The 24,643-nt window shown below is 40.0% G+C and overlaps 1 protein-coding gene across 6 annotated transcripts in view; it reads left to right on the top strand.

The window, feature by feature from the left end:
- The window catches only part of SLC14A1 (solute carrier family 14 member 1 (Kidd blood group)), a 112,842-nt gene that overhangs the window by 39,629 nt on the left and 48,570 nt on the right, over positions 1-24,643 (top strand). For 2 of the 6 annotated variants that reach the window (XM_043978891.1, XM_043978888.1), the window contains exon 1: positions 17,202-18,122. The exons of 1 other annotated variant lie outside the window; for it this stretch is intronic. Coding sequence is in view for 1 of the 5 variants with exons in the window: in XM_043978887.1 (XP_043834822.1) it covers positions 20,700-20,831 (132 nt within the window). In the remaining 4 variants the exon portion in view is untranslated. Of the gene's footprint in view, positions 1-17,201; positions 18,123-19,398; positions 19,476-20,689; positions 20,832-24,643 lie in introns of those variants that run through there. 3 more of the 6 variants (XM_043978887.1, XM_043978892.1, XM_043978889.1) reach the window with 3 other exon arrangements.

Raw genomic sequence — 24,643 nt, 5'->3', positions numbered from 1 at the left:
TTTCAATGCCAGAAATTTTTACATTTGACCCTGGATGTAAGAGGGAGCTGCTGGAAGTTATTGAATAGCAGTTGACATGGTCAGACCTGTGTTTTAGGAAAATCATTTGCTAGCTGAATGGAAAATGAACTTTGAGTTGTTTTTCCCATTGTAGGAGAGGATGTGGACTATTCCATCCATACCCTCTTAGCTGGTTGGTCCTGCTGCTGACCAAAGACAGGTTTTTGTGTTTTTAATATAGCTACTATCCTTCTCCTCCAATACCTGCAGACATGAGCCCCTAGAAGAATTACTTCAGCTTTGAGGCAATTTATGAATCAACACTGACTCAATTATAAAGCTCATGAGTCACCACCAGTATAGCTATATATCCTTACCAGCCAGTCAGAACAATCTATGAATCAGCACTGATTCAACAATAATTTGAGCCCCCACCAATATAGTTATTTTTACCAGTCAGAACATTTTTTAAATTATTAAAGTATTTTATTACATGTAAAGATAGTTTTCAACATTTGTTTTCATAAGATTTAAAGTTCCAAATTTTTCTCCCTCCCTCCCTTCCCTCCCCCCTCCCCAAGACAGAAAGCAATCTGATATAGGTTATATATGTACAATCACATTAAACATATTTATGCATTAGTCATGTTGTAAAAGAAGGATCAGGACAAAAGAGAAAGGCCTCAAAAAGGAAAAAAACAAAAGTAAAAACAGTATGGTTCAATCTGCATTCAGAATCCAAGTTCTTTTTTCTGGAGGTGGAAAACATTTTCCATCATGAGTTCTTTGGAATTGTTTTGGATCATTGTATTGCTGAGAAGAGCTAAGTCTATCACAGTTGATCATCATACAATGTTGCTGTTGCTGTATACAATGTTCTGATTCCAGTCAGAACATTATTAAGAACATTTGTTCGTGATTTATAGAAGATTTATAGAAGAAAGGGACAGGAACTAAACCTTTAATTTCTCTGGAATACTGAAATTACACCTCAAGAAACTTTTTCTACCAATATAAATTGGCACCTTCTCTGTACCTTTTGGTCTTAGAGCAGGAGTTCTTAAGATGGGAACTTAATAATTCCCATATTTAGGGATCTATAAACTAAGATGGGGAAAAATTACATCTTTCTTTTCACTAATTTGTCATTGAAATTTAGCATTTCCTTCAATTATTTTAAAAATGTGATTCTGAAAAAATTGTTCATAGGCTTAACCAGACTAACAAAGGACGTTACACAGGGGGAAAAAAGGGTTTAAACCCCTGTTTTCAAGAGTTATCTTGAGGACTTAGAGTTAAATGACTTTCCCTGTATCACATAGCCAGTATGTGTCAGATTTGAGACCTGAACTCAGGTCTTCCTGGCTCCAAGACTGGTTCTCTATCCACAATGTCAAGCTGCCTCTAGTTTAAAACAAATGATACCTGTTCAAATAGTATAGCAAAAAAAATTGACTAGAAAGGATTTCTTCATGCACAAACGGGGTATATTTTCATGGATTACTGTATAACTACTGGGGAAAGACAGAACACACATGAACAGGGAAGAAACATGGAGGATATACAGATAGTGAATACATGATAAAGGAACATGTATGAAGGGGCATGTACCAAGAACCCAACATGCACGTGTGAATGGTGTGTATACATGCATGTATATGTATACATGCACATGCTTCACACATAGACACCTCTATATTTGAATAGTGTGTATACACATACCTGTCAGAAGTCATATGTGTGAAGAACATATTCCTGGAAAGCACAAACACAAGAATACATGCAGCCAGGATATACACATAACTTGGCCAACTCATCCCTCAGAAACTATAGAGCTGCTGATGCCCCTTGTTTTCATCATACTCTCTCTGCTGGGAGTCACACCCCTGCTTTTCAGGGTATTGTCTCTGCTGGTTGCTGCTGGGGTATGCACTGTTATTATCTTCTGGACTTCAGTTTTGGGGGGTTATCTGCTACGCTCTGCTCTGATCTACTGAGGTGTAAGAACTAGACATTCTCTTAGTGTGTGGTTGTGACTCTGAGCTATCCTATGTAGACAAGAGCTAACAAAAGTCAGTAGAATACCCCAAGGGTAAGAAAGAAGTAGTCAGAAGAATAGTGACTCTGCTGCTGATTTGAGGTCAATGGTCCCAGGCAGCTATTTGATTTGAAGCTGGAAACTTCCCTGTAACTCCAGTTAAATTCCTGACTAATAGAGTTCAGGAATTTCAGAGATTCTTGGAGGCTCTTAGCTATATAGAGAGGTATAGATCCTAATAATAATAGCTTGTATTTCTGTAATGCTTTACAGTTTACAAAGTGCTTTCTTTACAATAACCCTATGAAGTTTATAGTGTGACATCCCCACTTTAAAAGTTTATTAATGGGGGGAGGGATAGGTGTTGCAGTGGATAAAGCACAGGCCCTGGATTCAGGAGGACCTGAGTTCAAATCTGACCTCAGACACTTGACACTAGTTGTGTGACCCTGGACAAGTTATTTAACCCTCATTGCCCCACCCCCAAAAAAGTTTATTGATAAAATTAATGTTTAAAGAGAGAAAGGTCAAATGACTTGCCTGACAGGAAAGTGGAGAAACTGGGTTCTGAAACAAGTCTTTGGAATCTCAAATTGAGTGGCATGTGTTAATAGAGATGGTTGCTACACAGATCTGGACCTAGTACCCACCAAAATCAGATCCTCAACAGCAATTCCAGGCATTAAAAAGTTTCTATGGGTCCACAGAGCTGTGAGGTGGCCAGTTGTTTGGGGGGTTCCTAACATCTCACATGGCTCATTGAATAAGCTACCTTTATATTCTGTGACTTTATTTCACAGAATGCCAGAAATACACAGAAGAGCAGTTCTCAAAGTGTAGCCCAGAGAATGCTGTGTGTCCTCAACACCTTTTCAAGGGGTTCAAGATGTGAAAATTATTTTTATAATAATACCAAGGCATTTTAATCTCTAATACAATAAATAACAATAGATAAAATCCCCATAGATAATTTTTAAGAGCTTAAAGGGATCCTTAGACCAAAAAGTTTAAGAACTGATAATGTAGAGAAACATGTTCAGTGCATTGGAGAGATCCTTTCTGAAGGATCTTGGGAAAGATAAAGATAAGAATCACAGATGAGATGTGAATGGGATGCAATATGAACTATTGGATGGAGAATCCACTTTGATTAGACCACAATTGTAGTATATGTCTTACCTCCCAACTAAATTGTAAGTCCTTGAGAAGTGGGGCTGTCTCATACTTCTCTTGAATGTGTCAATGTACTTGGTGCAATAGTGAGCTGAAATCATTGTCCTTTACCTATTATTCATAGTTCCATTCTCTGAGGCCCAGAAGAAAAAGTCTAATCTTCCGTACACAAAAGAATGAATCCCTTCAAGAACAAGAAAGTATGTTATTATTGGAAAGCTGTAAAATATTTGAAAATCACCGCCCCCCTCCCCAAAGAAGAAATCCTTTTCTCCTCCCCAGTTCATTCAGTCCACCCTTCTATGGCATGATCTTAAGGTTCTTAGCCAAACTAGCTGTTCTCCTCTATATACTCTTTTTTTTTTTTTTTGGTGAGGCAATTGGGGTTAAGTGACTTGCCCAGGGTCACACAGCTAGTAAGTGTTAAGTGTCTGAGGCCAAATTTGAACTCAGGTTTTCTTGAATCCAGGGCCAGTGCTCTATCCACTGCGCCACCTAGCTGCCCCTCTATATACCCTTAAGTTTCCAGTGTTTCTCCTAAAATACAATACCCATGATATTTCAGATATGACCTGACAAGGAAAGGGAAGAGCCAAAGAATCATCTCCTAGCACTGGACACCATGCCTCAGACTGCATTCACTGGTTTTGGTTTTGGTTTTTGCTATCATATCAAAATGTTAACTCATTGAGTTTGTAGTCCATGAAAATGGACTACCAATGACTGCTAGATTACTTTCCAGTAGACTGATAACCTACCCATATCTAACTTATCTTATACTTAAGTTGATTTTTTTAACCCAAGTGTAAAGAACATCTTTTATCTGTACCACTCTTTTTGAATTACATATTGCCTTCCGGGGGCGGCTAGGTGGCGCAGTGTATAAAGCACCTGCCCTGGATTCAGGAGTACCTGAGTTCAAATCCGGCCTCAGACACTTGACACTTACTAGCTGTGTGACCCTGGGCAAGTCACTTAACCCCCATTGCCCTGCCAAAAATATATATATATATATATATATATATATATATATATATATATATATATATATTGCCTTCCACAGCCACATTCTAGTCACAGGTGCCACCCCACCAATTCTCAGCTATATCTGTAAGACCCCCTTTGTTTTCTTAAATTAGAATCTTTTTTTTTCCTCCTTTGTTACCTTTATTTGTGTGATGTATGTGTGTGTGTGTGTGTGTGTGAGAGAGAGAGATAGAGGGGGTGGGAAGAAGGGTATATGAATGAATGTGTATGGTGTTGGGTGGGGAAAGAGAGATACAGAGAGGGAGGAAGGGAGGAAGGCACAGAGAGAGAGGGAGAGAGACAGAGGGAGGGAGAGCACCATGGGTTTTATTACTGACTCTTTTTTAGAATTTTGACTCCTCAATTTCAGGGAGTCTTCATTCCTATTTTTCTTCCTTTGTTATAGCTATTCTTTATCATACTTAGCATGTTAGATATAAAAATGCATTTTCTCCCTTTCCCTTTTCAGTTTAAAGCCATTTAATGAGACTTGCAAAACTATAATCAGCTCTTTTACTAGCTCTAATTAGGTGCACTCCATCACTGGAGAAGATTCTGTGATTTCTATAGTTTAAGCTGAGGTCCAGAAATTTAAATGCCAATTTTAGACTCTTCTTAACTAGCCGTTAACTCCCCAAATCTGCCTTTCTTTCCAGAAAACCTGGCAGGAATCATAACAACATAGCCTTTGCAAAATGAAAAGTCTGGGCAAGTAATCGCTAAGATTCTTTTCAGATCTAAAAATCTATTGCTTCATTATTCAATATCTCAATTTTTCAGAATGCTGAATACTCTTCCAGTCTTTCCCATATATTACTCCTTTCATCCCCTGATACTGCTTTTCTATTTGTATCCCCAGTGTTTAATACAGGACTTTGCATATATCAAGTGCTTAATAAATGATTTTTCATTATTCATTTGCTAATACTCATTGGACAGATGAGTAGTAACTATTAGGCTAGATTCAAATGACTTGCTAGGTCAGAATAAATCACAAGCTAAACTAGAACCCAAATTATTTTAGGATTAGTAAGTATCTGAGGATGAGTCTTCTTGACTCCATGCCCAGTGTGCCATCTAGCTACCCCCTTCTACCGTACCGCCCCATCCTCTAAAATGACAGATATTTTGGATGACCATTGGGAGGTAGGTGGTATCTGAGGTAAAAACAGGGACATGGAAGTCAAGAGTCTGAGGTTCAAAGCTTACCTCAGCCACAAACTAGCTGCGGTCCAAACACTTCCTCCTTCTGGGTCCCAATCTCTTTATCTTATTAAAGTGAAAGAATTGGACCAGATAACCTCAAAGGTTCAGTTTAGAAATATTAGAATTTGGTCTAGTCCCTATTTTATCAGATGTTAGATCTCTTTCTGCTGTTGTGCTATCCCTATGTCCAATTTTATTTTTAAAATGAGACAAGCAGAAGCATATGATAGGAGTTATGAGAAGAGTATTAATTTCTGACCACTCTACCTCAAGCAGGATTTTGTACAAAAGGTGTGAAGCCCCACCAGTCATACCTCAGCATCCCAATTCCCTGGGGTAAAAAGAGCTATTTCTAAATACCTCTTGGGGCTAAAAAATGCCCCAAGGCTAGAGATAGAGGCAGTGGGTGGAGTCTTTCCTAAAGGGTATAAGGTGGGGTATGACTCTCCCCTCTGGCCCTTGAGTAAAAAAAAACTTATAGGTGTCTCTGTTTTCCCTGTCAAGCTAGCACTGTGAGATGTAAGGGCCAGCCACAGCAGCTGCTATCCCCTCCAAGCTCTGTTCTGAGTCACTGTGAGCCCTCCCCCTTCTGTGCATGCCCCTGCATTTGTCTGACTGATCAAAGGTTTCTCATAAATACCCAACATGGACAGCCCAGAACAAACCACAAAGAAACATTTTGTTTATTCCAGATTTCTTTTTATTGCAGACTTTTTGGGGGGTAGGGACGAGGGCCAAAACGTTTCCTAGCAGGCTCTTTTTTCTTTAGGAAAACCTTCATCAAAATTCCTAGCAATGCCTCTGGGACACTCCAATCTGCAGAGACTAACAAGGGGACACAAAAATAGAACAGACACTTTTCAAGGAGCAAATTACTTTTATGCAAATCAATCAAAACTACAGTATCAGGAAAATCTCTGAATGATGTCTAACCAGTAATAAAATATGCAATCTACTACTACTACTACTATTATTATTATTATTATTATTTTGGTGAGGCAGTTGGGGTTAAGTGACTTGCCCAGGGTCACACAGCTAGTGTCAAGTGTCTGAGGCCAGATTTGAACTCAGGTCCTCCTGAATCCAGGGCCGGTGCTCTATCCACTGTGCCACCTAGCTGCCCTATCTGTTTTTTAAAATGAAAATGCCACATTTTTATCCATCACCTTGTTGTGTAAATCAGTAAATATGGTGGAAAGTATCTATTGAGGGGGATTCAGGGATCATAATCACTGGAAGACTTTGACAACTCTTTGACGGTATTAGGGATCAGCTAGTCCAACTCCCTCATTCCATTGAAACTCTTCTGAGAACTAAGCCCTGCAGGGATACAGTGACTTCTAATAGCACTTTAATTTATATAGCACTTTAAGATTTGCTTAAGGAACTTACAATTCAGTTAGAAAAGAAGGCAGCATCTTCGGGTGCTTTTCACCTTCTGTCATTGTTGTTGTTGTTATTACAGAGTGTGTGGCCAGGTATAAACTCGGGTGATTTAACTAGGTGAAAGGATCAGGCATTTATTTGGGATTTTCATTATTTCTAGTTGAGTCCATGGAAGATATTTCTGGAATGTAAGCTCCTTGGGGACAAGCACTGTTGCTGTTGGTTTTTTTATCTTTGGATCCCCACAGCATCTAACACAATATGGAGCACATAGTGTGGTGGGAAGGGTGGAGATTAATCTAAAGTTTTACTTTGCATTGATATTAACACCTCACTTTAAAAATAATAATAATATAACAAAAATTAAAATAATAAAAAATAATAACTAGCATTTATATAGCCCTACTATATGTCAGTAACTATGCTAAGCACTTTAAAAATATTATGTCATTTGAGCCTCACAACAACCTTGAGAAATAGGTGCTATTATTACCCCCATTTTACAGTTAAGGAAACCTCAGCAGACAGAAGTTTCGTGTGACAGGAACAAGGACACACCACTGTTTGAGACTGAATTTGAACTCAAATCTTCCTGACTCTGGGCCCAGTGGTTTGTTCCACTGTGCCACCTAGCTGCTTTTCCTTGACCTATCTAAGGAGCCATCCTTTTTATTAAGACAATAAACAACAATATTATTGTGGTAAAAATTATTTATGGTAAAGATTAATATCGCAGTTTTAGCTGAATCATTTGGGAGGGGCCACACCTGGCCCACCCTGAGGTTACATATGCTACTGAGGTCAGAAGGAGAACTCTTTATAGACATCTTTTGAAGGACCTCCCCTTTTGGGGGAGGAGAGACTGAACACTCCCTGAAGGGAGGCAGGCTGCTTCCAGAACGCTAGGCATCTTCCGGAACTCGGCCCCTTCCTTCTTGGCCCTTGCGCTGGTGACATGTTCGCTCTCTCAGTCTGGCGACTCCCCTTGTGGTGGTGTGTTAGCTGTTCTGGTGGCACGAACAACTGTAGACTTTCAGGTTTGGTGAGCTAATTATGGAAAACCCTAAATTCTTTTGAACTAGCTTAATTGGGAACAGTTTGGGCAGTGAATAGGTTAAGCTTAGAGTTAAGAATATCTGTATTTCTATTTTCCTATTTCCTTATCTTTGATTTTTATTAGCTTCACCTTTGTTGTTTAATTAATTCCCAAGTAATAAAATCTGATCCTTTTGTGAACTAAAGCTTAGAGGTTCCTTCCTTATTGGCCTGGGAGAAATATCTAAAAAGGGCAGTTCAGAGGGGAGGGTGAACCTAAAAAGTCCCTCATATTTCCTGGACCCCAATATTAAGGCGAGTCACCCAAATAATGCTTCATATATCAAATTTTGGCCCTCACATTATATAATAATAATATTATATACAATAATATATAATATATATATATATTGTATATATAAAGAAGACAACAATATAGTCATAAAATGCAGTTTATCCAAATTAAGATATCAACTGAGTCAGTTGGGGGCCATTGCTAGTCATGCTGACCTTTGCCTTGCCACTGGACTCTGATGGCTCTGGAGGAGAGAGTAAGGCTTATGACTTTGCACAATTCTGCCTCACTCAGATCCAATTTACTTGCAAGACAAAACCATCCTGCTGATGTCATTGGTCCTCTTCCCGAACAAAGGAAGAACAATAACATATGATGTTCCACACCCATAACCTCCCACCTCTGCAAATAAAGTAGATTTATTCTTTCTCTCTCTCTCTCTCTCTCTCTCTCTCTCTGGCAAGACAATGATGGTTAAGTGCCCAGGGTCACACAGCTAGTAATTGTCATTTCTGAGGTCGTATTTGAACTCAGGTCCTTCTGAATCCAGGGCCAGTGCTTTATCCACTGTGCCACCTAGCTGCCCTGGAAGATTTATTTTCTCATCTGGGCAGCTAGTTGGTACCCTGGATAGGGTATTGGGCCTGCAGTCGGAAATACCTGAGTTCAAATTAGACCTCAGAGTTACTAATTGTGTGACCCTGGGCAAGTCCCTTAACCCTGTTTGCCTGAGTTTCCTTATCTGTAAAATGAGCTAGAGAAGGAAATGGCAGACCACACCAGTATCTCTGCCAAGAAAACCCCAGATGGGGTCACCAAGAATCAGAGATGATTAAAACAACTGAATAATAACAAATTCCCCCAATCTTCTTCAAAGACAAACTTGGTCACTTTAATTATCCAGTGTTCAGTTTTCTCTTTATATTTTCAGCTTAAATTGATGTAGTAGTTGGGTATTGGTTTTCCTGGTTCTACTTATTTCACTCTACATCTATTCATAGAATTCTCTTCATACTTCTCTCTATTCTTCATAGTCATCATTTTTTTCAGTGTAATAATATTCTGTTAAATTTGATTGATGGACACATTCTCTGTTTCTAACATTTTGCTATCACAAAAAGTGTCTCATGGGGGCAGCTAGGTGGCTCAGTGGATAAAGTACTGGCCCTGGATTCAGGAGGACCTGAGTTCAAATTCAGCCTCAGACACTTGACGCTTACTAGCTGTGTGACCCTGGGCAAGTCACTTAACCCTCATTGCCCTGCCAAAAAAAAAACCCTAAATAAATAAAAAACAAAAAAAAAAAACCCCAAAACAAAAAAACAAAAACAAAAAGTGTCTCACAAAGAAAAACATAGTAGACTAGTTAAATTGGTTGATCAATTGATCCAACTGGCTGTCAAGTGCCATCAAGTAATTTGACCTGGGTATTTGTTGACCCTGTTACATTTCACTGAAAGGCAGTGTTTGTCTCCTTAATAGGGCTCTATGGTATTGTGGGTTTTTTTATTATTCCTGGAACCTTAACTAAAGGTAACTGCCTGGTGGCAAATAAATTGTGGGAGAAGGGAGAGCTTGTTCTAATAGAGAAAAATCCTTGAAGCAAGTTCAGACACAAAGTTAGGCTGCTCATGTACAAATTCTGGGGAAACTGGAAGGTGAAGGAGTTCAGTAAGTCAGTCAATAAGCTTTTAGGAAGAACATACTATGCACCAGGCACTGTGCTAAGCTCTGGATTGTGTGGGCTGATGAAGGAAGACTTTGAGCTAAGACGTAGGGAATATGACCCGTATTCCTTTAGTTTTTTTTGGTTGTTGTTGTTTTGTTTTTTGTTTTTGTTTTTTTGAGGGGCAATGAGGGTTAGGTGACTTGCCCAGGGTCACACAGCTAGTAAGTGTCAAGTGTCTGAGGCTGGATCTGAACTCAGGTCCTCCTGAATCCAGGGCCGGTGCTCTATCTATTGCGCCACCTAGCTGCCCCACCCCTCCCTCCATATTCCTTTAGAAAGAAGAATAGCATCTTCCCCAGCCAATCTTCAATCACAGCTTTGGTGACTGGCTAATGACATTTTGGCTACTAGAGATCTGAGTTCTACCTTTCATATAAATGGGATCAGAGGAGAAAGAGGGTGAACTGCAGAGAGCAAGGCTCTAGTAGAACAAGAATGGAGAGTGGATGTGGGCCCCTACCCAGAAAGAGGTGAAACCTCTCTGCGTGGAGACGTTGTACTCTAGCTCTTTCCTCATTTATAAAGTTAGGGTGTTTAACTACAAAAAAAGATGTAGGAAAAAATGGAAGCAGAGGCACATAATTATGGACAGATACAAAGGAGTGGTTTGAGAATTGCAATGCCTACAAATGTTTAGGTCCCTGAAAACAGAAATAGCAATAAACTGGACTTTTAAAAGCTATAGCTAAGCAAGAAGAAGAAGGAAGCAAAGGTTCAGTGGAAGTACTCATTTGGTAGGATGGAGAAATGTCAGCTTGGATGATAATATAATCAGATGGATTGGTTGGATAACAGTATAATTGAATGGATCTGTCTCATTCATAATGGAGTGAGGGGACTAGTGGTATGACCCAGGATTCTATGCTTGACTTTGCTGTGTCCAATATTTTACCAACAACTTGAATTAAAATTTAAGTGGACATAGTTTATAAGTATGACAAAAGATGGGGATAGCCCATGTTGGAAAGGTTGTGGAAAGATAGGCACACTGATGAATTATTGGTAGAGCTGTAAAGTGAGTGCCCTCAGGAGAGGGCAGGAAAATAGTTAAACCAGTAGTGGTACATGAATACAATGGAATATTACTATGGTGTAAGAAATACAAAAAATGGTGAATGCAGAAAAGCATGAAAGACTTATATGAACTGATGCAGAATGAAGTGGAGTCAACAAATACCATACACAATGACTATAACAATTTAAATGGAAAAGAAAAACCATCCCAAAACAATCAAAACTATGTGTTGTGAAATATTAAAGAACAAGCTTGACCCCAGAGAAGAGATATAAAAGACACCCCCACCAGACACTTAGCAAAGGTAGGAGGACACAAGTGTAAAATATTGCATATAAACTTAGATTTTCTCAATAGTGTTTATTGCTTTTCCTCTTTTTTTTTCCTCTTTAAAAAATACTTTCTTATAAAGGGTCACTGTCTAAAAGGAGGAAGGAATTATATGGGAAATGTAAATGATATGAAAATATTTCAATAAAAGTCAGTTTAAAGGACATCTTTACTGACACTATAAAATCCTATGAAGCTGGGAAGTATAGCAAATATTTCTAATTATAGCATGAGGATTCAAAAAAGATCTCAATAGGTTAGAATGATGAGTAGAGTCTATTAAGATGAAATTGGGGGCAGCTGGGTGGCACAGTGGATAGAGCACTGGCCCTGGAGTCAGGAGTACCTGAGTTCAAATCTGGCCTCAGACACTTGACACTTACTAGCTGTGTGACCCTGGGCAAGTCACTTAACCCCAATTGCCTCACTAAAAAAAAAAAAAAAAAAGGTGAAATTGAATAGAGAGAAATGTAAAGTTTTATCATCAAGTTCAAAAATCAGTTATAAATATTAACATTGAAATGAAATTAGATTAGCACATGCAAAAAGGAGATAATGAGAGCTTAGGTTGCATTAATAAAAGGATAGTGTCCAAAATGAGGGAGTTGATAGTCCCATGGTACCTTGCCCAGGTCTGATCATATCTGGGGTATTGTGCTTATTTCTAGGTTCTAAGTTGTAAGAGTGACAAGAATAAACTGGTGGAGGACACCCAGGAGGGTGAGACTCAAAACCATGCCATATAAGCAACTGTTGAAGAAACTGTGTAGGAGGAACGTGATAATGGCCTTAAAAATATTTTAATATTGAATATTTGAACGAAAAGTAGTTGGACTTATGAATCACTGCAATGGGCAATACAAGGACTAATGGGTATAAGTTACAGGGCAAAAGCTCAAGTAAGTGCTTCCTAACATTACAGGTGTTTGAAAATGGAATGAATTGTGCATTTCCTGAGTTCCACATTATGGGAAATTTTCAAGGAGAGGCTGGATGTCCCTGTATCCAGAATGTGGTGGAGGGGATTTACAAAGGGTCCCTTTCATCTTTATGATTCTATATGTCTGGTTCAGGTATGAGGTAATGAGGGTGCACCCTAGGGTGGTAGCACTGAGAATAGACAGGAAGGAATAGGTTTAAGAGATACAGTATTAGGAAGGAAGGATCTTCAGGACTTGGTGGCTGATAGAATATGAGCAGATGGTAGAGAGGAAGGAATTCAAGGTGACTGATGTTCAGCCTGAGTTGCTAGAAGGATGATGGCAACCACTGACAGAAATAGAGAAACGAGGAAGGGAAGCCGGTTTGTAGGAGAATGAGCACTAAATTAGTTCAAACACGTTGAGTTTCAAGTCAGCAGTATGGCATCTAAGAGGAAATGTTCAATGGGCATTTGGAGATGGGGAGATGGAGGATAGGAACCCAATTGAGATTGATAGATGACAGAATTGAAATCATCTGTTTTGAAGAATTTGTTGGAGACATTAGAGGGCATGATGCCGTAGATGAAGAAAATACATGGAGAGAACAGAGGATCAAAACAGAAACTTAGAGAGGTCTATACTGATGGGCCAAAAGGAAGAAGGACCCATGAAGGAGGAAATACAAGGGATAAAGGGAGGTAGCAAGAGGACTAGAATTGTATGGTGTTATAAAAGACAAGTGAGCAGCTAGGTAGTACAGTGGATAGGGCACCAGACTGGAGTCAGGGAGATCTGAGTTCAAATCCATATTCAGACACTCATTATCTGTGTGACTCTCGGTGAGTCACTTAACCCTGTTTGCCTCAGTTTCCTCATCTGTAAAATGAGCTGAAGAAGGAGATGGCAAACCACTTTAGTATCTTTGCCAATAAAACCACAAATGGATTCATGGAGAGTTAACAACAACATAAAAACCAAGGAAGGAGAGACTTTCAAGAAGGAGGAGATAGCTAGTTTTCAGTAATCAATGCTACATAGTGATTGAGGAGAATGAGAAATAAAGTAAATATCACTGGATTTACAAGTAGGTAATCATTTAAAATTACCTTAAATTCAGTCTCTCTCTCCCAGGCCACAGCAAATGGGAAGTGGAAAATTTTGTCGTCAGTTGCCGGGCCAACTTGGCTTTGGCTTTTTAGTACTTACAAACCCAGTACACTCTCAAACATTTAGAAGCATAGATTCTTTGAGTTGGAAGGGAATTCAAAGGTCATCTTTCTAATCCATCTAGAGGTAGATAATGGCTTGAGAATTCTCCAAGGTAGAGTACACCAACCCCTCTGTCACATTCTAAGAAGCTCTACCTGCTGCCTTAGATAAACTAGCCAGGGATGTGATGTTCTAAAGGGAAAGCCAGGCTTTGAGTAATACAGGGAGGAAAAAAGGAGAAATTGAGGAAAAAGAAATAGGGGAATATCTTTATAGTAGAGTTTCCTGATAGTAGAATAGAAGGGGAAGAGAATAAGCATTAATAGAGCACCTATTATGTACTGGGTACCATGGTAAGCAGTATGTTTATGAATATTATCTCAGTGGATCTTCACAACAACCGAACAAGGTAGATGCTGTTATTATCCTCATTTCATTGAGGCAAACTGAAGTTAAGTGACTAACCCAGGGTTACACAGCCATTAAGTATCTGAGGCCAGATTTGAATTCATGTCTTCCTGACTGCAGGCCTACTGTTCTGTCTACTGGGCCACCAGCTGCCTCTTCAAAGAGTAGAAGGGATTGGTAGAGGAACAAATTGTGTCTGGAGATATATGGCACTGAGTGGGATGGGGATAAGAGTTTTAGAAGAGGTAGGAAAGGAAACGGCTATTCACATAGTGTGATATTTTAGGATAACAAGGAATACATGGAGTGTCTTGCCTTGATAGTATGACCTCCTCAGGATGAAGGTCTGCCGATGATAGGCTGGAAAGAGTAGGAGAGCAGGATGGGGTCCCAGTCATGTCCTCAGTGGGATACAGACTCCTCTCCACTCAGTTGGCCAGACTGAATCACAGTCCCCAAGCATGTCTTTTTTTTTTTTTTTTTAGTGAGGCAATTGGAGTTAAGTGACTTGCCCAGGGTCACACAGCTAGTAAGTGTTAAGTGTCTGAGGCTGGATTTGAACTCAGGTACTCCTGACTCCAGGGCCGGTGCTCTATCCACTGTGCCACCTAGCTGCCCCCCCCCCAGCATGTCTGACCTTCTCCTGTCCAGGAATTAAGGAAAGAGATGAGTAATTGAAGAAATACCCTCCTCTTCCAAGTCTTTGTTCTAAAGCTTTCCGACAAAAAACCAGGAGAAACCTGACTAGCTGAACCCTGGGTGACTACAGAAACATGAATGCTAAGACCTACTAGGTCACGTGGGCTCCTCTGGTGGTGAGATCCAAGGATACACCTGCAGTACCTCAGGCAATTGTATCTGAGACCCAGGACAAATATTCAGCTAAGAGGAAAGCATGGGATTCCACAGCTCAGGGGGCTTCTTCAAAGCCCGGGAAAGCAGGACAATAAATGCCTCCTGAGGCAAGCTGGGCAGCCAAGGCAGTCCTTTGAGGCATTCCCTCAGTGAACAGATACTCTGACCAGCGGACTGCAGTCTCTGCTTCTGAAGTCTCTGTGACAGCTATGGGAAGTGGCTAGAAGGATTCAGAAAGTGGGGCAGGAAGAAGAGGAAAGACCACCCTCCTGAGCTGGCTGCCTAATGGTGTGAGTAAGGATCTTTCTGTTTTAAGAGGGGGTGGGTGCACCCGTGGGACTCTGGGCTCTGAGAAGTGAGCCTACCTCTTACCTTGCATAGAACCTGGCCTCCAGTTCTGCATGCCATGCCCCACTTGTCAGCTCCCATTTATACTTTGTAACGATTGGGATGATGCCACCTGCTGGAGACTTACTGTAGCAAAGCTCCGCCATGAGGAGAAGGCGTCTAAGGGCAAGACATCCGGCTCTTTGGCATCAGGAAGTGACGTTTGCTTGTGGGAGGAAGAGGGGGCGAGGCTGGCTCTCTTGCTCTCTTTCATCAGGACTCTGGTGGAGAGGGGAGAGAGAAATGCGCTCTCCCTTTAATAAATAGATGAATTTAGGCCTCTCTCTCTTTACCAAATTCTTATTCTCCTTAATAAATGCTTAAAAGTCTAACTCTTGCTAAAGCTTATAATTTATTGGCGACTACTCATTAGATATTTTAGACAGACTAGCTAGAATTTTAGCCCCTTACAACTTGTTCTTCTCCATTAGAATATTACAGCTCCCAGGGCAGCTAGGTGACACATTGGATAAAACACTGGCCCTGGATTCAGGAAAACCTGATTTCAAATCCAGCTTCAGACACTTGACATTTACTAGCTGTGCGACCCTGGGCAAGTCACTTAACCCTCATTGCCCCCCCCCAAAAAAGAATATCCCAGCTCCCATTTATATTTGTTTTCCATTAGAATATAATCTCCTTGAGGGTAAGAACTGTCTTCTTGCTTCACAATTCCTGGCATATAGTCGACACTTTATAAATTCTTTATCTCTATCTCAGGAACAAAACAACTAACCAAATCTAAAGGGAGGGAAACTATCTTGTTAGTACCTGGAAGCTTGTGAGTAGCTGCCACCTCCCCACCACATACACACACACACACACACACACACACACACACACGTTTGTACGTATAATTATATTTGTAGTACACCTATGATTTCACTGGCATATGGAACTCTAGATCAAGAGGCTCCTATCCATGCAGATCGGCACGTGTTCAGCAACTTATAGTTATACTAAATGGCCCAGGGCACCGGGTTAAGTGACTTGCCCGAAATCACACAGCCAATATGTCTCTGAAGAGGGACTTGAATTTGGGTCTTCCTGACTCCTAGTTCAGCTCTCTCTACTACTGCCCATCACTTTTCATATATACTATGACAACCATCCTCCTACCCTTATCAAGAGCTTAAGCTCTGGGGCAGCTAGGTGGTGCAGTGGATAAAGCACTGGCCTTGGGGTCAGGAGGACCTGAGTTCAAATCTGGCCTCAGACACTTAACACTTACTAGCTGTGTGACCCTAGGCAAGTCACTTAACTCCAATTGCCTCACACACACACACACAAAAAAGAGCTTTAGCTCAGCCAATTTCCCAGGACCCCGGGCTCTGGGAGTAAACCCTGTCATGACCAGGTTTCTCGTCAGTGACTCTGAGACAGCTGTAGGAAGGAAGTCAAGAATGTGACTCTACCAATCGTGCTTCATATACATATGATTCTTCCTCTCATCTAGTAGCCCCCAGCATTGTTAAGGTCCCACTTCCCTTCATATTTTAGGAATGCTTCCCATTTTCAGTCCTTGATGTTCATTTGAATAATTTACTTAAGTCGAAATGTGAGGAGTAAAAGGCATGATGCATAGTATGACCTCTGCCCCTGTCACCCAGCTCCCCAACCTTCCAGTGACGTTCCTGACCCCCTCCTTGCCTATATTCTAGAAAGCACAGCATTATGATAGAATTTTTTTTTTAATTTTAAGAAGAAAGAAAGAAAAATCATTAAGGCAGAGTAGAGAGAGTACTATATTTAGAAGCTGAGACCATAGGTTCAAATCTTCATGCTGCTATTACCCATGTGACTTTAGCCAAGTCACCTCTCTGGGCCTTAGGAGGACTGGACTAAATCAGCTGTAAGTTTCTTCCCAGTTCTTAATCTATGATCCTCTAATCTCCACCCCACTCCCCCACCCCCACCTCCCACCCCCCTGCCAAGAGGATGCCATCTGGACAGGGAGCATTGTCATTCCTGGACACTTCAAACCAAGCCTGGCCGTTGTCCAGTTATCCAGTGGGTGGTGCAAGAGAGTTTACTCGGTTCAGATCAGATACTTCTGCTGCAGGCAGACAAGGGTTATCACAGTCCCGGCTTTGGGGAGGTAGGAGGGGCCAAAGCAGCTGGCTGCCAACTTTTTTATGTTTATTTTCATTTCATCCCCATCATGATTCACAATTGAAGTATAGACCAGGTGACTGAGGATGCCTCCAGGTCTGTGTTATAAAGAGGAAGGCCACAATCCCGAAGCCAGAGAAGAAAAGGGAAGGAAGGAAGGAAAGGAGAGAGCTTCAACTTTGCTTTCAACTTTACCTGGTTAAGAAATGTTTGCCTCCAACCCTTGCAAACATACCAGCTTATCCTGAGAGAAGACTGTGCTTCTGGAAGACAGGGTGTGAGGCTGTGTGCTCCTGGCAAGGGGGTTCCTTTCAGTGAAGGGGCTTGAATTTGCTCACACTCCGCATAGGTATTGGGTAGGATGGTTTTTCATCCCAAGTTCTAGATTTTCATGAATGCATTTGTCCAGAAGTGAATTCTTTCATAGAGAAAATGCCACCCTAAGAAAAATCGTCTCGTCACCCCAGGACCCATTTGGGGAGCAGCCTAAACCAAGGAACAATTTCTGGTTAAAATGGCAGCATGTTGTCCTTTTCCCAGCTGGAGTCCAATGAGAGGGAAGCGATTCAAGAGTTAGAACTTCTGGGGTTGGGAGGGAGAGAAAAGAGGAAGGAGATGAGATGGGCAGAAGGAGGTTGTTTCCAAGACAACAGTTTGGAGAAAGAAAAGACAAAGCTTCGAAAGAAAGAAGGCCAGCTGGACAAATAGCCTGGAAACCAGTGGAAAAGATGGTCCAGTACTTGGCACCATGTCAGGGACCAAGTAAGACTTAACGTGGAAAAGTCAAATGACTAGTTCTTCAGCATTTCTTGGCCTCTTGTACCAGAAGTGGGAGGAGACACCTGGCCAGTATTTATATGCAGAGTAGGGTTTGTGGTACATAAAGACTCCCTCCCCAACCATATCTTCCTCAACTTAGCATTCTCCCTTTCCAAAGAGCCTGGCCCAAGGCTTTATCAGTCGCTGCCTTCTGTCAAGGAGAAGCCAGGGAGTTTGTAAGTACCCTCTTAATGTCTGTTATTTGGGGTTTTCCCCATTACGGGGTAATTTGTGTTATTTTTTAACTGCATTTCTTTATTTCCCCCTCCCTTCCTTGGAACACTGTATAGTTTCTGTATGCCTGAACTAATAGACTAGATCTAAAGGGACAGTTCAGGGAATGCTGTCAGCTTCTGGTTTCTTGTTTTCTTTTAACCCAAACCACCCGCTTCTGTAAGACTAAGCTTGAGTGCGCTATTATCGTCCGGTAAAGTATTTGCTTCCTCTTTGTTGTTGATTATTAAGACAGAGTAGAAGAATAAACTTGACCAAAAGTAACAAGATATATGGCAAGGGAATCCCTTTGACTGCTAAATTGTCATTCAGTAGAATGCTCAATTTGGAGTCAAAGAAGGTGGGTTTGGACCAGCTCTGCCATTGACTACCTATGTGACCTTGGACAAATTTCTTATCGTCTAAACTTCAGTTTTCTCAACTATCCGACACAGCCATGGAATTGGAGTTCAAATGTTGGCTCTGTCACTTTACTACTTGTGTGTTCTTAGGCAAATCACTTGCCCTCTCTTAGTTTTCTCATCTGTAAAATGTGGAAAACATAGAATGTAGCAAAAGTCTTTATGTAGCTTTAACTATCAAGCTAAAATAATGAAGACAAAATTATTAAGGCTTAAAACTGCATTGATACTTTTGAGACACCCCTGTATTAATCACCTACTTACCAGGGTTGTCGTGAGGATCAAATGAGATAACATGTATTTGTGAATTTTCAAAGACTGTTATAAATGCTAGATATTATTATTATAATAGAAAATAAGGAGGGCGTTTTCTCTTTCTAAAAACCTGCATATGATCTTATGACCCGCTGAACTGTGAAATCCTCCCCCAACCCCAAAACAGTGATTCTAGGTTCCTCTAGTTTTCATGAATGATACCCAGACTGAAGAAGCTTGTGTTCTTGAAATAGTTAAATAGCACAGGAAACCTTATATTTCTATGACTCAGTGGGAATAAGTGAGGCACAGGGTATGGCCCTTCCTAATTATGGATTTGTGTGCTTTTCTACGTGTCTTGTCATGCTGAGAGAGTTTATTTCACAAAAACCCATACTGAATGGAAAAAGATGTTCTATCACATCTGAAGTCACTGACTAGGACGACTCTGATGGTACAACTGTATATATGCAAACTACCAGGCTTGGATTCATAGATAATTGAAAGAAAAGGACTAACCAGGGAGTGGGAATGCAAGAAAATTTCTTTTTTCTTATTCCAGCCTTTGGCTTAAAAAAAAAAAAGATCGGACTCCACCTGCTGCATCAGAGCTGAGAATACCCATATTAAAGACTGTTTGTAAGTACAAAATGCATATGTTAGAGACAAAAGTTCTGTTTATACTAGAACATGGATATTTGAATAGTCCTCATTTAGAAAAGAACTCTATGTTAGTTATTTAACTGGAGATTTTATTGTAAACCCATCAATTGATTTTATAACTTAAAAGTAATGCTGGCCTCCAGTGTTGCCAGTCTTCAGGTTTATGGGATTTCAAACAGACAGCACCATGGAATAGGGAAAGAGATTTGATTCAGGGGGAGGCCAGTTCGTAGCATGCCTTAATTGTTATATTGAAACTTTTCAATTCCAGGCCAACCCAGCAGATGAAATTAAAGAGTTTAGTCAGACCTTCATAAGGAAGGGTGGTATTCTTAGGCATAAGGGAGTCCTCTCCAAAAATGGAAAAGGGTATTAGGTATTTTACCCATTGCTTTTCCCATTTCACAGACTTTGTCCTGCTAGTTACCTTTCTATTGCTTTCTAATATGATTTAGAATTCCTACTTTTGAGGAAGGAACAATATTTTGTGGAAGTGTCTAAAAATTACCTATTATTTGTTGAATGGTTTAAAGCATGCTACCAACAGATTTCATTTAAGCCTTCTGCTGGTTTGAAAACAAAAGAATTCCCTAATTTGAGCAATGGGGTGAGAAGCTCAGCTGTGAATAAAAGCTTTCTGTGAGTATTGTCCAAAAAAAAAAAAAATCAATCCCCCTCCCTAAAAAAAAACCTTTTTTTTTTTTTTGCTTTTTTTATAGCCCAAAAAAGATCACCATAATTTTGCCTGCTTTTTTTATATCTGCATTTGACCACAAGATGGAGACATGACAATTTGGCTTTATTATTTTCAAGGCATGAAATCTTCAGTTTTGGGAGAAAAAAGTTCCTAAACACACTGACAATTCACCAGAAAGAGCTATGAAATAATATTGGAATCAAAGTCTGTCTCTTGGTCTATTGGGAGTTTGATGTGTCATGCTAGAAAGAGGAGTAGAATCCTAGAGTAAAGCATCTCTTCCTGCGACTAGCATATTGGTGAAAACAGTGGGACATATTGTCCCTGGTCTTGTGCATATTTTGATTAGGAGGTGCAATAGCCCCAGTAATGAATGATCATTATATTTCTCCCTCATTCTTGGCATTCTGGCCTCCATCTTACACTCCATACTGCACTTCAGCAGAGGGCATGTTTCCTGATTTACATATTTTTTACCCTTTGTCATATGGAGGAAAGGAAGGATGAATGGACGTACTTTGAATGGCATTGGTGACACCCCACATAATACAAACAATTTTGGAAACAAAACTTTTGAGGCAGAAGCCCAAGGCACACATCTAAGCTTACCTCTTGTGGATGGGCTGGAGGAGCAGGTAGGTCTATTTCAAAACAATCTCCCTCTGTGGATGATCTTTGGGATCTGGTTCATAGCAGTGTATGTGGGGGAATTCCTGGGAGTTCTTGGCTGATATCTGAAAAGTACTCAATCTGACCTGTATTAATGAAGTCTTTGAAAATCTGACACTTTCTCTGAAACCAGTGGAAATTAGGTGGGCAGGCTGGGAAATGTGTACCAGGAAATTTGGAACTAATAAACCACATTGGGTGAGTTAAGGAAACTCATCTAGCATATAGAAATGATTGAATGAATGATGACTGCAAATCATTGGCAAACGAAGAAGGAAAATCAGAATACAAATGAAATTCATATGATCATAACTCCTTATAGTACTATAGACGGTAGGTGTAGAATAAATGTTGGGATGGATCAGTGGATGAATTTTCATTCAATGCCCTTTCCCTTCATTTTTCAACTTCCAATGCAGTCAAATCTTGTGTAATATTGATTTTTTTTTCCATTGCTTTTTTTTTGCCTTTGTCAACTTAGCTAAGATTACAATCTCCATAACTGAAATCTAGAATGTTGGTAAAAGGGTGCTAGGCATTCCTCAAGTAATGTTTTCGCAATAGCCCAGTTAGTGACTAGATTAATGGGTCAGCAGGAGAAACAAGCAGAGATAGAGAGCAAGTATTCCAGTACTTCTTCGGTGATCAGAAGCTAAAAAATTCCATTTAAACTGGCAAAATACATATTACCCATAACCAAAATATTTAAAAGGCTGAGCAGCACACAACTGCTCTGTGATACTCCAGAAATCTAGAAGAAATATCTATAAGACTCTATGGAGACAGCGGCAGGGATCTTTAAGAATAATTTTTTAAAAGTTTCCTTCCTCCTAGAAACAAACGTTGGCAAAAAGAACAATAATAAACTTTAATTATGTCAAGCTGCCAATATGAAGAAAAGATAACGTGATTTGACTTTTATTTTTAATTCTGTAGCTTGGACACTTGTTCCTGGCCAGATTTTTCATACCTGGTTTCATTCATACCCCAATTTCCAAAGTTCCATAATAACAGAGGGTTTTTTGGTTTGGTTTGATTTTTTTTAAGTCCCCAAGTTTGATAACATGAATATATTCATCCTGGAATATGCCATATATCTAGATCACTTTTTAATCAGTGGACATATAACCCTGCTTTTGTTTTTAGGATTTAGGATTTAGGATTCTGAATGCATGGAAAGCCAGGTTGCTAGATTGAACACCTTTGTCTTGACCAGGCTACTGTGCCTTTCATAGAATTTTCCAGTTCTGCAGAAGACATACTCTAGGAGAGAGACAATTACAGAAGAGGAATTTTAATCTCTCACTTTTTTTTTTTTTTTGCTGTGTCTAAAAAACCAAGCGCTTGAGCCTCTTATTGGATGGTATATCCAACTAGCAGCTAAGTCCTTCAAGTAATATCAAAAGCCATTTTCAAAGCGCCTGTGCCTGGAGTCAACTGACTGATGCTAAATGCATATCTTGTCCTCAGGGAGTTGTCCATCTAAGACCACTTTCCCATAAAGATTCAATTCAACTCTACAAGCATTTATTAAATGCCTACTATCTTCCCATAGCATTGTACTAAGGTTAGAAATAAAAAGATTTTTTAATGATTCCTGCCTCAAGCAGTTTTCATTCTACTGAAACAAGCTTAATGCAAGGATCTCAGATTCTAGTGGCTAATTGACTCTTTTACTGGTCTTTAATTCATTAAATAATTACCTTGCATTTTTCCATTGATAACTAATAGTCTCCCATATTGGGGGGGAGGGGAGGAAGAAGGCAGTCCACTAAAAGTCAGCTAGATGTGTAATGTGGCCCTGTAGCTAAAGCGTAAATGTTCACCTCTCCACTGAAAGTAAAAGAAAATTCCAAGACAAAAGACAGATACTAAATAATAATAATATAGTAAGCAACCTCAGGAATTAACTGCCCTTTCATAATTATCTTGGTTGTAAATGTTTTTGTAAATGGAATAATAGGCATCAAAAAGCAAATCTCGGGGCAGCTAGGTGGTGCAGTGGATAAAGCACTGGCCCTGGATTCAGGAGGACCTGAGTTCAAATCCGGCCTCAGACACTTGACACTTACTAGCTGTGTGACCCTGGGCAAGTCACTTAACCCCCATTGCCCTGCAAAAAAAAAAAAAAAAAAAAGCAAATCTCACAATTAGCATTGATCAATAGTGCCTGTTCCCAGCCTGACTGGTGAGAAAGGACTTGGGTCTATCTCTGGACACTCATCCTATTCCTGCCTTGTGTTTTCTGCTATCAAGCAGTAATACCCTGTAATACCCTGATATTCTCTACTGATCTCATTATGGTTTTATGCTTTGGGCATTTTCCTATGGTACTCTTACCATGTGTATGTTATTGTAAGGTAACTGCAATTCTGCCCTTGTCCACATTTCTTTGCATGCATACCTGAGGTTATGTCACTGATTTTTCCCCTCATTTTTTCCTTAAAATAAGAGGTTAGTGGGGGCAGCTAGGTGGCGCAGTGGATAGAGCACCGGCCCTGGATTCAGAAGGACCTGAGTTCAAATCCGGCCTCAGACACTTAACACTTACTAGCTGTGTGACCCTGGGCAAGTCACTTAACCCCAGTTGCCTCAAATAATAATAATAAATAAGAGGTTAGCATGTCAGGGTATTGAGGATGGGAATTGGAGGCAAGAAGACCTGAGTTCAAAATTTGCCTTTGACACAAGCTGTACAGCCCTGGAAAAGGGCCTTAGTCTCTCACTGTCCCAGGTGACTCTCTAAGGCACAAAATTAGCTATAAATTACAGAAGACTTGACTATTTGTAACAGTCCAGGAAGTTCCCATACAATTCCCAGCAGCTAGGAAATCATGGGTGTGGATCCTATCTGTCCTTCCCCCACCCCCATATTAAAAAAAAAAAAAGTTACTGCTATTATCCAAACCTAGGTTGATCCTATGTACTAGACCCTTGTATCATAAGCATTCTTCTAGTCCATATTTATTGTGGCTATGCCCTTGGTCTGCTTCTGTTACACACTTTTACTATGTATGGTGCTGGCATCCTCATTTTGCACATTTCTCCTAAATATGTAATTGGTATTCTTTTTGGACATTGATTGACATAATCAATATGGCTTTTTTTTTGCATGCTGATTTTGGCTAGGTAGTTGGTATTTTTGTACCCTTGTGGTTGTGTCATTGGCTTTTTTTCCCCCTATATTACTCTTGCTTATATTATCAGTATTCTCTTTTGCTTAATACTTATGTCATTAGTATTTGCCTTTTCAGTTAGTGTGATTATATTTAAGGCATTCTCCTTTGCATACTTAGCTATTTTTCATCATGTCATTGACCTTTGCTTCTTCACACTTATCCTGATTGCACAGTATATGCACATTTATTTTGATCAGCATTGGCATTCCTTTTTGCATAATTTTCCTAGTCTTGTCCTTTGCATGCTCCTCTTGGGTAAGACATTGAGGTTTTCCCTCTGGGCGATTATCTTGGTTATGTTATAGGCACTATTCTTTGCACACTTGTTTTCCTTATATCATTGAGTTTTCATTTGAATACTTATCTTAGGTGTATCTGGCATTCTTCTTTGCTTACTTATCATGGTCATGTGTCTGGTATTTTCCTTTGCATATTTACTTTGGGTAATTCATTGGCATTTTCCTTTTGTGCAGTTACAAAGATTTGTCACCAGTACTTTCCTATGACAAATTTATCCCAATTATGCTCTTGGTATTGGCTTCTTGCATTCTTTTCATAGTAATGCCATTGGTATTCCTGTTTTATTCTTGCTGTTGTTA

The sequence above is a fragment of the Dromiciops gliroides genome, chromosome 1 (genome assembly GCF_019393635.1).
Source record: "Dromiciops gliroides isolate mDroGli1 chromosome 1, mDroGli1.pri, whole genome shotgun sequence".
In the NCBI taxonomy this organism is placed as follows: domain Eukaryota; kingdom Metazoa; phylum Chordata; class Mammalia; order Microbiotheria; family Microbiotheriidae; genus Dromiciops; species Dromiciops gliroides.
The sequence above is the reverse complement of the archived record's forward strand: the minus strand, read 5'-3'. Positions and strand labels throughout refer to the sequence as shown.